At 37.7% G+C, this 14,558-nt stretch overlaps 1 protein-coding gene across 7 annotated transcripts in view; it reads right to left on the minus strand.

The window, feature by feature from the left end:
- The window catches only part of SMARCA2 (SWI/SNF related BAF chromatin remodeling complex subunit ATPase 2), a 112,613-nt gene that overhangs the window by 69,428 nt on the left and 28,627 nt on the right, over positions 1-14,558 (minus strand). For 6 of the 7 annotated variants that reach the window (XR_013777106.1, XM_079329962.1, XM_079329967.1 and 3 more), the window contains 7 exons: positions 13,638-13,967; positions 12,721-12,822; positions 11,019-11,268; positions 5,646-5,772; positions 4,235-4,408; positions 3,837-4,010; positions 214-388 (listed from right to left, as the gene is read on the minus strand). Coding sequence is in view for 6 of the 7 variants with exons in the window: in XM_079329962.1 (XP_079186088.1) it covers positions 214-388; positions 3,837-4,010; positions 4,235-4,408; positions 5,646-5,772; positions 11,019-11,268; positions 12,721-12,822; positions 13,638-13,967 (1,332 nt within the window). In the remaining variant the exon portion in view is untranslated. The remainder of the gene's footprint in view (positions 1-213; positions 389-3,836; positions 4,011-4,234; positions 4,409-5,645; positions 5,773-11,018; positions 11,269-12,720; positions 12,823-13,637; positions 13,968-14,558) is intronic. The other variant, XM_079329966.1, reaches the window with a different exon arrangement.

Consider the following 14,558-nt stretch of genomic DNA (forward strand, 5'->3'; position numbering starts at 1 on the left):
TATCACCTTCTTCTGAGTTAATAAAACCACATATATATATATATATATATATATATATATATCAACAGATAGAGAGATGAGATCCATCATCCTCAGGAATTTGGTAGAGTAGATGTTTTAGACACTCTGGTACAACAATCGGGCATCACCACATTTAACAACATTTAAATTGCATTTGAAGAAAAAATGACTTAAAATATCAGCTGTAACTACTTGCCTTCTTTCTTCTTCTTCGCTTCTTCTTCTCTTTGGCTGCTTGTGCCTGTTTATGCTCCCATACCAGGTTAGTCAAGTTAGCCACATACTCATCTGTCTGCTGCAACAGGTAGGCCAGGCGTCTGTCTTTCTTTTGGTCAATCAGCTTACGGTAGCCTTCTTCATCTTCAGCCTAGTGAACAAAAGAGATGTCAGCCATGACAGTAATGACAGTGAATGTGCACCATCCAACTCCTTTGTCAATAATTAAGTGTTATCTTAGGTTGCTGTGATCTGCACAGAGGAGCAGCTACATGGATCATCATTGGATGATAGGGCCCAGGCAGTCATGTATTTGTATCAATATGCATCAGAGGGGTTGGCAAGGACCTTAAAGATCATCTAGTTCAAATTCCCCTGCCACGGGTAGGGATAGCTTCCACTAGACCATATTGCTCAAAACCAAATCCAACCTGGCCTTTAACACTTCTAGGCATGGGGCATCCACAGCTTTTCTGAGCAAGCTATACTAGTGTCTCACCACTGTCACAGTACCTACTCCAATACCTACTCTAATCAGACTTTCATAGAACTACAGAATCATTACTAAGGTTGGACGACCCCAAAGACATCAAGTCTAACTCGACACCACCAGGCCCCCCAGTTAACCATATCATCAAGCACCACATCCACATGGCTTCTGAACTACCCCGGGCAGCCATGCTTGATGTCCCTTTCAGTAAAGTACTTCCCTCAATGTAAAATCTGATCTAAACCTTCCCTGCCACAACATCAGACCATTTCTACTTGTCCTATGGCTTGTTACGTGGGAAAAGAAACTAACTCCCACCTTGCTACGATCCCCTTTCAGATGGCTGTACAGAGCAATGAGGACTTCTCTGAGCCTCCTTTTCTCCAGGCTAAACAACTCCAGTTCCCTCAGCTACTCCTCATAGGACTCGTGCTCCAGATCCTCCATCAGCTCCCCTGACCTTCTCTGGACAGGCTCCAGCACCTCAATGTTCTTCTTGAAGTGGGGTCACAAAACTGAACACAGGATTTCAGGTGTGGCCTCCCCAGTGCTGGGTACAGGGGGACAATCCCTGCCCTGCTCCTGCTGCCCACACTATTGCTGGGACAGGCCAGGATGCCATTGGCCTTCTTGGCCACCTGGGCACTGCTGGCTCATGTTCAGCTGCTCTCAGCAGCACCCCCAGGTCCTTTTCCTGTGGCAGCTTTGCAGCCACTCTGCCCCAGCCTGTGGCACTGCCTGGGGTTGTTGTGACTCAAGGGCAGGGCCTAGCACTTTGCCTTTTTATAATGGAACTTCATCATTTCACTGGCCTCAGCTTTTGATGGATGCCATGATATGTTTGGATTTCTGGTCTGCAAGTGCAAATTGCTGGGTCCTGCTCACCTTGTCATCCCCCAATACAACCAAAATCCCTCCCTGGAGAGTCATACTGTATCTGAAGACAGTATGAAGAGCCCTACCACAGGAGTCTATTTTGCATCATGTTGTGCTTAATATGTTTATCAGGACATAGAGGAAGGGATGGCAGGCACATCAGTCAAGTTTGCAGAGGACATGAAACCAGGGGATATGCTCAAGGGTGGGGCTGCACCTCAGAAGGAATGAGCTGTGCCATTTCTGATGTTTAGAGGTTTACAAGATAGGACTTAAAAAAGCCTTGAGCAACCTGTTTTGAACTCAGCGTTAACACTTCTGGAAAGTGGAGTGACTCTAAGACAGAGATTTTTTACATTTCCTACTCTCATGGACTAACAACTGGAAAAATCTGCAGTAGTTACGACCTGCAGTGGAGGAAAAAAACAAATCAATGCTATGTTAGGCAGATTGAATGTCCTGAAACAGAGATGGTAAGTCTCCTACAGAGATGACTTTTCGAAGACATGAAGTGCAGGCAATTTACCAAGAAGAAGAACATATGAACTGGACATAAAAATACATTTCGTCCTTTTTCCAGCAAGAATACAGATAATTTTCTTCTAGATATCATGTGAATTTTTTTTGTTACATCTATGTGTCACTATTCTACTCTGGTTTTATTTCATCTCAGATAGAGTACACTATCAGAAAGAGGATTCACAGATAAACCCTGTCTCTGAGTCATCCTGACAACTTCTGCATCCTCGTCATACCATGTAAGTGTGTTGGACATACAGTTAGTATCATTCTCATGTGCTATAACGATATAATACAGACTGTCAGAAAAATTCAAAAAAGTAGAAGAGGTGCCTGTCTTAATTTTGGCTCAAACAACAAACTAAGGAAGTATACAGTGCCTTATAAAACCAAACGTACATAAGAAATTCTTTAAAGATGATTACTTTAAAATACAGCACTCTGGGAGGTCTCCTGCTTTTCTAGAGGCACCAGAATGGCACACACGCTAGAAAGAACAGCTATAATGTTCAAACTGAGCATGCAAAATTCCATTGTTATGTTCAACCCATCAAAATTGCAATGCTCAAACCCTGAGTTTTCAGGAAAAGGTACGTTATCATTACGATTGTTATTGTTGTTGTTTTTATTGCTTCTAATGTTACTGAACACCCAGTTGGTGCAATCTAGCTTTTACACACTTAAGCCTGTCTTGACAGTATCTTTTTAAATCACACCCATGTCAATTTTTGCACTACATATATATAATGCTACTAATAAGCTGTAGCACAATCACCATTTCTAATCATAGCAAATGAAGAGAAATTTATGGAAAGAATTCAGCATTCCTTAAAAGATAGGCAAAAAGTTTTAGAGATGGCACATTTTCACAGACCATGGCAAGGATCTGAAAGGAGATAATATTTTTAAAAATGCCACTAGTACACATCTGTGAATTCCAAATTTACCACAACTAAACTAAAACTAAATAGGCAAAGTAACTCCCATTAAAAAAATACAGAGATTGGTATGGAGAAGGATTTAACTGAGCAGTAGGGGCAAAACCCAAAACTGAAAATGCCTATGAAATTCTGTATGTATGGTAAGAGCTTAAACAGTTTTGGTGAGGTGTTCCAGGAAAAAGTATTGATAATCTAGAAGCATTGATATCCTGTTACATTTCTGGACATTCAAATCTACTTCGTACTTTTCAGCAGTGGAATTTCATTATTTCTCACACTGCATGTTCAATTTGACATACGCTGACCCTCACAATATACAAAAGTTTTTCCCAAATGTCAATATTGCTTTTATTTAAAATCAGCTCCTTTTTTCAATTATCATTTTTACAAGCTAGGTTAGACAAATTATTTATAAAATGGACCAATAATCCTGTAATTATACAAAGGTGTTAATATATGAAGTTAGTAAGATGAAGTTGCTGTTACTCTGAAGTGGCTGTGCTAAATTTTCATGCTAGTAAAAAAACCCAAAAATACTCCTGTAAAAAAAAACTTAAAAAAGAAGACGCTATAGGTTGAATTCAATAGTATCACTCTACCATTAACAGAAAGATACGTAACAAAATGTAGTAGTTTTGGATTTATATTCTTTTCATTACTGAGTACTTCCCAAAAGAAACACATGGTAGTGGCTGAGATAGTATATAATCATATTGAAAGGATACAGTACATAACTTTAACTAAAATAACCATATTGTTTCTCTACTCCTTACCATTAGTCTCCTCATTCTTTCTTTCTCAATTCTCTCAGTTTCTTTTTTCTGCTCACGTTCAGTGTTGGCATGCCAAGTTGCCACAGCTTTAGAAAGTTTCTGAATTTTCCCAGCAACTGACCGGTGGTACTCTTTAAAATCTTTAGCATGTTGCAATATGCTGTTCAGGTATTCCTAGAAAGAGAATCAAGTTAGTGCAGGCAGTCTGACACAGCAAGTATTGAAAACCAGGAATGCAGGAGTTCTAATCTTAAAGTCTTCTAATTACTTATCACATCACTTGGAGTTTTTTAATCAGAAAAACTCCAAAGGTAAATAAAATATGTAAAAGAGAAGATCTGCACAGCAAAGCAAGGTGCATTTCTGTTATGGGGCAAACACCTAATAAGTTAAAATACCTGGTGCTTCTGCCTACGCTTCCTCTCCTGTTCTATCTTCTGCTGCTTTTCAAGCTTTTCTGTCATGCGAGCCTCTCTCAGAGTCTGGCGCTTGCTTCGTTTGTAGGCTTTGGAGTTCAGTGCTGTCTCCAGTGTTGTGTCACGACGCATGCAGGCTACTACTTCTTGTCTTAACTACCAGTGGAGGGAGGGGGGGAAAATAAACACTCAAAAAACTATAACTGTTCTTAATAAAACAACTTTAAACACCGTTATGGCAGAGTAAAAAAGTAAACAGTTCAAAATATATCCCTATCTCCTCTTCCATTTGCATTATAGTGTAAAGATACAGCATTGATACAGTTTCAACAGCTATATCTGTTACCCTAAACAAATCTTAAACCTTCACAGAATGGTCAAAAGCATTAATCACTTTCAATCCTAATTTCTTCCCTCTTTACAAGATGCTGGTAACAACTGTCCTGCTGCAGTAAAAGGGGTCAGCCAACATGTTACACCAACAAAATAAAATGCAAATGAACCACATACATAACATGTTTTCTAGTGCTGGACCTGAACATAACCAAAAACTTGTTTCGCTGCCAGCTGTACAAAGACTTGCGAGAGAGGTAAATGTTAACAACTTAGAACAGTATTGCCACAGTCCCAGCAGTGGAGCAGGGAGAGCCTGCTGTTTTTCATCTGACCTCTGACAAAACTTCATTACAAAGGAGTGCCAAGCATAGAAAGGAAGGAAGACTTGGACACCATGGCACAACTCCTGCCAAGGCTTTTGTCAGGAAGTATTTTGCTTGACCTGCCAAATTTTATCTTTGTTCTTCCAAACTAGCTCTAAAAGCAAATGGCAAGAGGCCCATAAAAGTCTGGCAGATTCCTTTTCTGAAATTATTTTGCTGATACAGGCACCCAACATTCAACTTAAATCATATGTATGATCCTGTTATGTTTCATTTTTAAAGCCTGTGCCATAGCAAAATCAACAAATCACAGAAAATACCACACAAAACACCAGCAGACTTTTTTTTTTCCTCCAATTCGAGGAAATACTAATTATGTCCAGAAAGAGGTATCTGTTGAGAAGATCTGTGCTGAAAAATCAGCTTGCAATCTGTCCAGCACTTATTCGGTCTTTGTACCAATGCCATGTTCACTTCAAAAGACACAGTTTATGGTCACATGCTACACTGGAATATTAAGCAAAGAGCAAAAGTAACACCTGCACATTTTTATTACCAAAACAAAATAAAATATATCATTTCCATTACTTGCTTGTTGTTGGCTACATTAGCTCTCATGCAGGATCTGCTTACACTTTACACTAATGTAGAATCTCTTTCCAGTTTACTCTTTGCTGCATTAACATGTTTGCTTGTGATTGCTATGAAAATTTTCCTCATGTAAATGGCATTACCTGGCGTTGGAAATTCAGTAACCTAAGTGCTTTCAATTCCACTGTAGCTTTGGTTCGCAGATCAGGCGGCAGAGAACCAGGCAAATTCTCCAGTTCCTGGATTCTGTGAGCAATTCGAGCCTGAAGCCTACAAAACCAGAAAACTGGGTAAGACACCACAAGAAATCTGTAAGACATTATATAAGGCATACTAAAATTATATAGTAAAAATTGTCAGTTTAACTCAGGCATTTACATGTCTTTTTCTGTTTTTTTCTGAAGTTCTGAGATCACACTGGGTATCTTTTTCCGCTTTGAAAATAAATTATCAAGTGATCAAAAATGTCTCTTGGCTTTTCTTTTCAACTAAAATCAGGTATGTGAAAATAAATATGGGAATCCTAATTTGAACATGGTATTAAGGATTCTGCTTTCAGGCTTCTTTAATGGGTGTTATTTTTATGCAGTGTAGTCAGTGATGACATAGACCATACTTCTCTTACTATCTGGAATTCTACTTCATTATTTTATTGACAAAGTAAGTCTGTTCATAAAGTACTCACAGCTATATAGCTGCTACTGTAAATCAAATTCTACTTCACTCTTCCTTTAAAAGCTCATTTTGCATTCACTTACAAATGCAAGAGAGAGAAAAAAAGAGGGAGTAATAGACAAGACAGACAGAATTTGATTTTTTCCAGTTTTAATATCACCAGAAAAATTCTAAAGTTCCTGGAACAAGAAATAGAATGTAATGCTGCATTACTGCAGATGACTATGCTTAAGAGTGTAAAAAATGGAAGCAGAATTAGATAAGTAATATATGTCATACAGACTGAAAAGCAAATAGAGTTATTTCTTAACTAGATAAAGTTTCATTAAAAGCTGAAAATACTTGTCTCGTTCCAGAAAAGTTCAATATTCCTGTAGAAAAAGTCTTCATTCAGAAAATGACACTGCCTTATTTTGCTGTTTCCAGTTTATAAACTACACTAAAAAAAGTTCACATTTTGCACAACTGGGCATTCCAGCTAGTAAGGAGATACTTTAGTTCACCTAAGGATGTAAAATCTTGAGAATTAAGTGGTTTCTTGGAGACAGGTACTAGCTAGTATACATTCATACAAAAAAACAGCCAAGCTGTTCTAAATCATATGCTCTACCTGTCTCTTACCCACACATGGATGCAATCCTGCATCACAATGATTATTTAATATTCTTTTTCCCTTCCCAAATAGCTGCAGTGTGTCTTCTGAAACGATCACCTACAAAACAGTTATAGCCAAACCCCAGATTCCCTGACTTTAATGAAACCTTCAGGGAGCAGACACAACCTTCCCAAACCTTTCCTTTGAGCTGTGAACTTATTATAGCAACTGAATATTGAACTTATTTTCAATTTCTTTTTACATTCTTGCTAGCAATAAGTGTTCCTTCTTTTACTGAGGAGGAGTTAATCTAGGTTCTCCCTGAGTTACCTTATGGTTTTAGCTAACTAACTGTAAGAGTCACTTCCAAGCAAACATGAAGTGAAGTGCTGACTTCTTACCTCGGCCAGAATTGTGTTTTTCCTTTAACTTCAGGTATAAAACATATAGAAGTACTTGCTGTCATGGAAGTTTACACAACAGAAGTTCAAGCAATTGCCAAAGGTGGGTTAGTCTCTACATTTCTATCATCAAAATTTGTTACGAAAATCCAAAATACACGTTTCTTGAGATATGTCCCAACATAATCAAAGCTCATAGAGTGTCACATTATGCAGTCCACTCCCATATAAAACCCACTTCACAGCTAATAATTTTTTTCCAACTTAAGTTTATAAAAGAAGCAGATTAGAAACAAGTGCACATGAAATTTTATGGTTAAATCACACTGCAGATCAGTATGTCCAGAATAAGTTTTCCTTAAACTATGTTCCTTTGTATGTTGAAAAGCACTGAGCTACAAACAATGAGCTTGTAGGCTTTGGTGGGTTATTGCCCTTCCTTTAATAACTCACACAGAGAAAAGGAAAAAGAAAAAAAAAAAAGCAGTATTTCTAAGTCAGTAGAGATACTACCTCAGAAAACTCTCATTGTAAATCAAACCAGTTCTCTATTTAAAAAAAGTCCAGAAAAAATGTTGAAATAGTAAAAATCTACAGTACCCATACAGAAGAATAAAGAAAATGACAACCAGATGGATTACATATGAACCAAAATAAACAAAAAAACCAACCAACCAACCAAAACAAAACCAAACCAAAAAACAAACCAAAGCAAACCAACAAACAAACAAAAACCAACGAAACAACCCCCTACATTTTGAAGTTTAATTTCATAGTCTCATTCTATTTATATGTATTGTCTATGGTACTAATAGAGTAATGGTAATAATGTTTTCTCCAGAAATCAGTAGGATTTTTTAAAGAATTCCAATTCAAGTGAATCAAAGAACTGTTTGAGATATCTCTCACCAAAACCACTTTCCAGTCTTTAAAGGAAGTGATCACAGCTTGTTGTACTGCTGCTGTTTTGATGGAACAATGCTAACACCTGTTAGTTAAAGAGAATCCAAAGAAAAAAAATTCCTACATCTTTTTACAATCAAGTATATTATATATATTATATTATATTATATTATATTATATTATATTATATTATATTATATTATATTATATTATATTATATTATATTATATTATATTATATTATATTATATTATATTATATTATATTATATTATATTATATTATATTCAAGTACATAATCTCACCATGTAAAGGATGCAACCAATTAACCTTTGCAATTCAGCAATTTACCTTCATGCAGCAAGTGGACACTGAATGTATGCAGAAATCTCTTTGCAAAATAAGTGAGGCACACCCACTCCTCACTAACTCAGGTCAACAGCAGAGGTTATGGTTGTATAATGAAACCTGTCTAGCATGGATGCCATGCAGTAAAGAAGTCATCTAAGAAGATACTTTGCAGATAGCAGAAAGAAACTATGTACAATCTGCAGAACATTACCAAGTGTATTATTTTTTAATGTACAATGACAATGAGAAGATGGAAAAAGCCTTTTAATGTAATCGAACAACTTTAAATTATAGGCATTATAATCTTTGAGACAGATTTCAGTGACACTAAAAAGCAGCACTTCATTTTGAAGAAAGTATTAAGGAGAGTTTTATAAAAATGTGTATTGGATTTGCGTAGCTAGATGTTGTCAGCTAGGGTGCTACAGCACTGGCTTCTGTGAGAAGCTGCCAGAAGTTTTTCCTGTGTCCAGCAGAGCCAGTGCCAGAAGGCTCCAGGACAGACTCCTCCACTGGTCAAGGCTGAGCCAATTAAAAATGGTGGCAATGCCTCTGTGACAGCAGTTGTGACTACAGAAGAACAGGGTGAGAACACGTGAGAGGAACAACTCTGCAGACACAAAGATCAGTGGAGAAGGAGGGGCTGCAGGCAGCAGAGCTGAGATTTCCGTGCAGCCCATGGAGGTGCAGGCCATGATGAGGCAGCGGTGCCCCTGCAGCCCATGGAGGACCACAGGGATACAGAGATCCAGCTGGAATTCAAATGGTTTTCAAGGTATAATGCCCCTTTATTAAAAGGGTTTAGCGGGAGATCTCAAGAGCCAACTGTTTCATAAAGCTTTCATTAACCTCTGTGTTTTCAGGACAAGGATGTTTATTTTGGCTTTTTTTCTGCTCCATTTTTATTAAGAAATTGTGAACACGTTTCTGAATTAAACTTGTGTATATTAAAGCTAAATCCAGCAACACTCAAACCACAGAAACTGTCAAACCACTTTTTTCAAAACTTTTGTCTATTGTTACTTACACAGTTTTAACTGATGAAAAGATTTACAGGAGTTCTACATATTGTGAAACTCAAAGCAAATTTAAATACCAGTAATGTTCACTATTAAAAAAGCTTGGATCTATGTTCTAGGATAAAAAAAATCTATGTTCTAGGATAAAAAAAAACCCATAAAATATAAAACCCTTCTGCTGGAGAATCCCTGTCGAACTTTCACCTCACTCTGCCCAGAATGTCAGTGTATTTAGAACAACAGATAGGCCATATCTGTAACTGGTTCTCCAAGTAAGTAAAGGCATTAGCTTTATTCTTTGTCACTCCTCACTTTCCTCTGTTTATGAACACTATGACCTAACAGCTTTGGCACAAATAGTGCAATACAACAGGGCTGAAAACACAGGAAAAGTAACAAACTGAGGTTAATTGATCCAGAAAATGTTACATCATATTGGCCATATGATTATTGGTTGAAGTTAGTGCTACAATTCCTCTATCAGAACAACAGTGAAACCATAAAATGTTGTATTCTACAAGCTTTCTGAAAAAGATGCTGGCAAATAGTGATTGCTCATGCTGAAACAGTTATAACCATCCAGTCCTAGGGTATACGCATATGACTGGCAGAATGATCACAAGAATGCACTGATAGAATTACTTAAGCAATACTTGACACAAAATATTAGAGCTTTTCTATAATCAAGGCCTGAATTGTGGGCATGGCATCACACCCCAAAGTGCTTCATGGTTTTTTACCTTCATAAAACAAAAGTTCTTAAATCAGTCTTCTGCAACATCACTGTCCCTCTTGGCTACCTTCCTCTACAAACTCAGAGTAACAATGCAAAATGCATCATTAATCCAAAACAGGTAGTACTCTGAGTACAATTACTTTCCTCTGACTGATAACCATCAGGAATGTATTTCAGGTGCAGGTCAAAATCTTTCTGCCTGGCAGACTCTCAAGGTCAGCCTTGATGTGAAGAGGGAGGAAGTTTCTTTCTAACTCCATAAGAAATGTCCTATCCTATAGTTTGCAACAAATATACTTCATCATTTAAACAGAACATCCAGGAGGCAATTTTTGAAAATCATACTTCTGGTACATTTTTCCTAATCTTGTGCGTGACTTTCTTATTCCCTTCACTCTGGTTTTCCAAATAAATCCATCATAATCATAAAATGTGGTTTTGCTATGGCTACTAAATCTTCAGCCTTTTGACTATCTCTGTTCTCTTTTAACGTTTTTTTTGTTTACAATACTGAAAACCTTGTGTATGAAATTGGTTTCTCTGTAAGGATTTTGATTTCCTAACTCAGTGTTTGCAGGATCCACATAATACACTAACTCAGCAGAGCCCTTGAGCCTGTTACAAACTTAAATGGTTTCCAGTGATACTGCCAATGTGCTTCACTAGTTCATCTTCTGGGGCAGAATTAAGTAATTGGTTGGTTTGATCTTGGTGTACTTCTCAGTAATGCAGTCTCTCTCTTTGTTCACCCTATTACCACTACAGTACCTGACTGCAAGGAGGTCCTGTTAAGAATGTGAAAAACAAGAATAATTTTAATCCTGTTATTCACTTTTACCTATATTCACGTTCTTGGAGTATTTCAACAGGATCCAATCCTTGTGGCTTCTGGATAGGGCTGATGCGATTCTGCTTTTGCTGCAGCTGGACAATAGGTGAAGGTTGTCCAGGTGGGGGCTGTGGTACAGAGGGCCCAGGTATGGTGGCAGCAGGCTGGGCAGCAGTGGGAGCAGGAGAAGGCCTCCCACTAGGAGCTGGCGCTGGAAGCTTTTGTTGTGCATTGGAGACACTCATATCTGGGGCTTGGCCTGAAATATAAACAATACTGATTCATAATATGAAATATGGAAAGTAGGAAGAAAATCAATATGGCTTTCTGAAGACAAGACATGAAGGTAAGGCAGACAGACATTCAAAATCACCAAAAAGGGACACCGAGACTACACTCTGGTTTTTGAAACAGACACATTAAAATGCAAGTACACCATACATTGCAAGAAATGGCTGAAAGAAAAACAAAACATATGAAACTTTATGACGAATGCAATTTCCTTTGTTATTCCTGTGAACTTTTAATTCTAGTGGTACAAGTTAGTGCTTCTAGCTGTAGAAGTGATGTCCTGCAAATATAAGACCCCATTCTGCCTCTTGTTCACTACCTCTGCAGTTAGAAGAAAGGACCTAACCACAACCTAACAAGCAGAATTAGGTCTGATTTTAGACCTCTATCAGAACTTGATAACCATATGGAAATTTTTACAACTGTATTTAGAAATACCTGCCAGATATAAATAGCTTTTGTTTCACTATTGTTCTACTGACTCAGTTTATTTCAAATAATCAGGAACTTAATTAATCTAATCACCTTGAAAAGCAACATCTCAGTTAACATGAAAATAGTACCTATCATTTACAGTCACTAAGGGTCATAGACTTCAGTATTTCATTATGACAAGTTACCCATGCATTCAGATATTCACGAATTCACTACCAACAGACATCCCTAAAATAAAGATGCCACTTTATTGTCTCAAGAGTCATAGTTACTTAAGCTAGGGAAAACAACTACAAGGTACACCTGCAACCTTGTAATCAACCTTAACTCAAAACCAATATCCTGAAATCTGTAGAGATCACCATTTCTCATTCACACATCTGGATCAAACTCCAGAAAAGGAACTTAAGCACAAGTAGATTCTGTATTTAGCAACTGCATTTCAGCTTAGTAAAAGAAGAAAAGCACGCCCATCAAAAGCCTCTGCGCAGCCTCAGTTCTCAGGGAATCCAGAAAGATGAATGACTACACAATGAATGACTAATTAATTTAAAGTCATGGGGAAAAAAGTTACAGTGCTCATTTGATCTCAAAGACTGCACTGATCCTTCAAAGCAATTTGATTCCAAAAGAATAAAACATACAGAAGGAAACAGTGTAAATAATACCATGATCTGAAAACTTTTGTTTACTGCAGCAAAGGTGAAAGACAACTTTGATGCAATTAAGCATGTTCAGAACATAACTTACTAAGTTTTATATGTGTCCCTCAGAAAACTTACACACTTCATTCTGATTGCAGAAAAGGTGCTTCATATTCAGTCTGTCCAAAAACTGCAGTAATTTTATGTTGGTCTTTTCCAAATGAATGAAAGGTTAGACACTCCTCGATTAGAATCTTAGACACAGTAAAGGTTACACTACTTTTCCTGCACAGCTTTTTACCTTTCCTTTTTACTTTACCCCACATTTTTTCCCACTATACCTTCAGTCCAAGTTTTAGGGGTAACAGCAGTTGTATGTCCAGGCAACCCTGGTGCAGCCCCTGGTCCAGTTGCAGCACCACTCATTGCATGTAATCCAATACCTGCAATTCAACAGAAGCAAAAAATTTGAAAGAGGGGAAAAACGCTAAGCATTTCCCAGATTCAAAAATCTTTGTTTTCCAGCATGCTAGTACACTCAGGAAAGTAGTACGTTTCTTCATTAAGTAAGGATTTGAAGGATTTTTACTGTTAATACATACCTAAAACCATGTTTCATGAAAAAACACAACTTACTTGGTAGCCAAAATGCTACCAAAATGAACACTGACATTATTAAAACCTAAGAAAGTAGTATCATCTTAACTCTCGATTCTAATGCAAAATCACTAATGGAAGTGTTCAGAAACTAATTGGTACAGGGTGTTAAATGTAACAGTTTTCTTAGGACCAAAATGTGCTTGCTTACCTCACTGCAACATCTATTAACATTGTGAGAAAAAAGTAAGTACACTTTCTTTTTATTGTTTTGCACTTAACAGCACGCTATATTTTCAACAAACTAAATAATCAGTCAACTCGATCCAGATTATTTATTTACTCTGCTGCATAGCAACAGAAGACTAAAAATTCACTGTAAGAAAAACAAGGGGAATTGCTATCAGTAAAGTACAAATAACATTCAAAAACCCTCAAGCCTATCACAACAGACACAGTACTTCACAATGAAATAACTTTGATTTCAGTTATCAGTATTCTATTTAGACAATATCCTACTAATAACATATGTGTTCTATGCACTTTTCCAGGCTTAATACAGTCCCAAATTACAGACCTGCACAGCACCCATTTCTTAACCCCTCACAGGCAGAACTTCAAGAATTACCTGAGCAATGATTCTTACCAAGGATTCACTTACCAGACTGTCTGTTGAAGGCACTGGGAGGCTGCTGCTGTTGAATGCCAGGCAGGGTTCTCTTGCCCTGGACAGCCAGCTGGAGGTTTTCTGGTAAGGGCTGACCCCTAGCCAGCATTTTGTAGGCTAGAATCTGAGCCCGCAGCTGATGCAGCTGTGCAGGGCTGAAAGGGGAAGGCCCTCTGTTAGGCTGATTCATAACTTGTGGGTCTCCTGCTATAATGGGTCCTGGCTGACTGGGAGTCATCTGAGGTGGTGTTGGACCTCCTCCAGACATTGGACTGGACACATGCTCTGGTGCTCCTAGTGGAGATGGATGTGGAGACATATAACCTAGAACAGGTAGAAGAATCATGAACTTACCACTCTGCTAGTTAAACCCAAATTTCATCCAATTTTTTAACAGTACATAAAATACAAAAGTGTCTCTTAGGTCAGGCCAGCTGTAGCATTTTCTGCAAAGACAAAAGTCCAATCCAAAGTTCCCTGTGATATCGATAGCCTCAGGAGCTCTTCTTCAAGAAAAACTAGTTATTTAGTCCAATAATTCCTAAATGTAACAGTTACCTGCATATTTGGAGTAAGACCAACTAAAACATGAAACACAATACAGAAACCTGAGGATATAGCTTTGCTTACTAGAACAATGTAAAAATGTTTCTTCGTGAAACACATCCAGTGAAGTCTGCCTGGTTTACAGCTTAATAATCTAAGTATTTTGAGGCATACACATCAAAGAGTATCCATTCATTTCTACACGCCTTCTTTGTCAACACTCACCAATGTACGGAAGAAGAAATACAAGGTATTCACCTTCTGTAGAATTACTCTTCAATTTATTCAGATTAAAGGTTTGAGACAAAGTATGTTCAATATCTTTTGCCATCTGCGTGCTCGACAACTTGAAGCATCAACTGCACGCAA

This window comes from Erithacus rubecula (genome assembly GCF_903797595.1).
Source record: "Erithacus rubecula genome assembly, chromosome: Z".
NCBI lineage: Eukaryota > Metazoa > Chordata > Aves > Passeriformes > Muscicapidae > Erithacus > Erithacus rubecula.